General features: G+C 42.8%; 1 protein-coding gene across 1 annotated transcript; it reads left to right on the plus strand.

The window, feature by feature from the left end:
• The first annotated feature begins 667 nt into the window (after positions 1–667).
• LOC109365177 (coiled-coil domain-containing protein 138-like) lies at positions 668–2,071 on the plus strand. Its single transcript, XM_019611892.1, has 3 exons — positions 668–742; positions 826–936; positions 1,635–2,071. Exons 2-3 carry the CDS (start codon positions 844–846, stop codon positions 1,845–1,847), a joined length of 306 nt encoding a protein of 101 aa, XP_019467437.1. The 5' UTR covers positions 668–742; positions 826–843; the 3' UTR covers positions 1,848–2,071.
• Positions 2,072–2,194: the final 123 nt, after the last annotated feature.

Below are 2,194 nucleotides of genomic sequence, written 5' to 3' on the forward strand. Positions count from 1 at the left end.
AAGAGGTGGGGTAACTTAAGGATGCTTATTGCCTTAGGTCCTATTTAGCTTGGTGTTTGCTATCTGAAGCCATCGTGTGCTTGCCAGCTTTAATGCTTCTGTCTTTAAAGCACTTGAAATATGGAAATGGAAGTTTGTCGGATCGTTTGAATACTGAAATGCCACTTAGCTTGTAGTTGTTTCTAAAATACTCTGGTTCATCATGTTTGAAATGTGATATTTCTACAGCAGAAGGATGCAGAAGTGAAAAAGCTTGAAACATCACTGAGGGAGATCAGCAAATGTCGGGACGAGCTCAGAGAAGATAATGAATCCTTAAGAAAACAGGCAAGAGGAATTATTTCCTACAATCAGTAACTTTCCAAGTCTGAGTTAGCAGTGCTTCTTGTCTGTACAGGCTGTTTGCGGAATTGATGGTTTGGTTTGTCCAAGACAGGAATTGTGTGATTGTGTAAAATTACTCTCACCCTCTCTGTTTCTGAATTCTTTAGGCATTTTTGGAGTGTGTTCTTTTATGTCACTTCCTTATGAAGAGAATGAATCGAACAGCTGTTTATTAAATCTCTTTGCTTCTCAGGAACTCCATCAAAGGATTTCAGAGTGTTGTTTACGAAAAAAAGTGTTTTCCATTCACTGATGTTTGAGTATTTTTCAATTCTTTCAGTTAAATGATGAGATTGTTCAGAAGAAGTGCTTGAATGAACAAATAAGGACAGGAGAAGCTCGTTTCAGCTATCTGGAAGTAAGGTTTTTTCTTATCTGCGCGTGCTTCCTTTGTAGGGAACAAGTAAAATCAAATTCCTTTTTTGTTCTTTTTTGTTGTAGTGGAAGCATCAGTTTATAATGGCAGAGATGTATAAGGATACCTGTGAAGTGGCACAACAGACGACACCTCTCATGCAGGAAGAAGTGAGGGCAGCATCAAAAGGGGATAAGGTAAGAAGTGGGCAAGGTGCAAAATTCACTCAAAAGCCATTCAGCAGTGGAGCATTCTCTGTACACCTGTAGAAATTAGAAAACGTAGCTGCTACTTTTTCATTCTAATAGTTGATTAGTTACAGAAAGAATAGAGGGGGGAAGCAGGCAGTAACTTTGAATTTTATATTGTGTATGTGTCTACTTTTTGTTTGCTTGCTGTGTTTTCCTCTCACTTCTCTCTCATCTGCAAAATTAGACTCTGCTTATCCTCCTCCTTTGTGGTCATCCGAGCTGCTGTCTATTTGCTTACAAGAGAAGATCTCTACTAACTAACCAAGTTCACCTAGAACTCCCTGCTGCCCTTGGCACACAGACAAGTCCGTGCAGCTGATGGTCACCCGTACCAATGGGCGCTGTCTGCAGGCTCCTTTTCAACAAGGAGCTGCCCCTATTTCTTCCACAGCCCACAGGGGCTTCTCAAGCCCTGGATACGAGGCCCAGCAGAGCAGGCACGGCCTGTTCCACATTTCTGTTTCTTCAGAGATCATGTCTTCCACGGGGTAACTTCTGTCCTGAGCTTTGTCTCACCAACCATTAAATGGTGCACGGTCTGTCAGAACTCATGTGCTCTGGCTGCACATCCGTCTGCTGCTGCTTTGGTTTAGAGGATCATCGAGCTGAAAGCTGAAATAGCTGATGATGTGAATGTATTGCAGCTCCCACCCAACTCTGAAGTTTATGGGCTCCTGACTGTCCTTATGGATTGGATCTCAGACGAGCACCTCAGCAAAGTCAAGAGACAAGAAGAAAGAGAGAACGGTCAGAAACCTCAGTCCAGTGGGAGAACCTACATCCAGGAGAGGTGTCTGAAGGTAAGGGGACGTGAGTTTGCTCTGGTTCATGCGTTCTCAGATTCACGTATATACTGACTGATTTGACTGGGAGAGCAGAAAAGGTCAGCCTGTTTTGTATAGACCTGGGGCAGAGTAATGGAAGCAGAACGACAGTTCCTAGGTCAGAATTAATGCCAGCAGTCAGATGGGGTGGCTGAGCTGTCACTTGTAAAACAGAGCCATCGTTGTGAAGGAAGAGTGTCGTGCTCAGTCTCAACTTGCCAGTTTCAGCCTGTCTTTTGTTACCAGTGGCTTTTGCCAGCTGGTGATTTATCTTTGCATGTTGTGTGTAACACTGTATAGAATTCATGTTTTCCTACAGAGATGCTCACACCTAATTTAAATATTTATATCTACGTTGGATGTCAAAGTTTCAGGTGATG

This window comes from Meleagris gallopavo, unplaced genomic scaffold, assembly GCF_000146605.3.
Source record: "Meleagris gallopavo isolate NT-WF06-2002-E0010 breed Aviagen turkey brand Nicholas breeding stock unplaced genomic scaffold, Turkey_5.1 ChrUn_random_7180001957641, whole genome shotgun sequence".
Classification (NCBI taxonomy): Eukaryota; Metazoa; Chordata; class Aves; order Galliformes; family Phasianidae; genus Meleagris; species Meleagris gallopavo.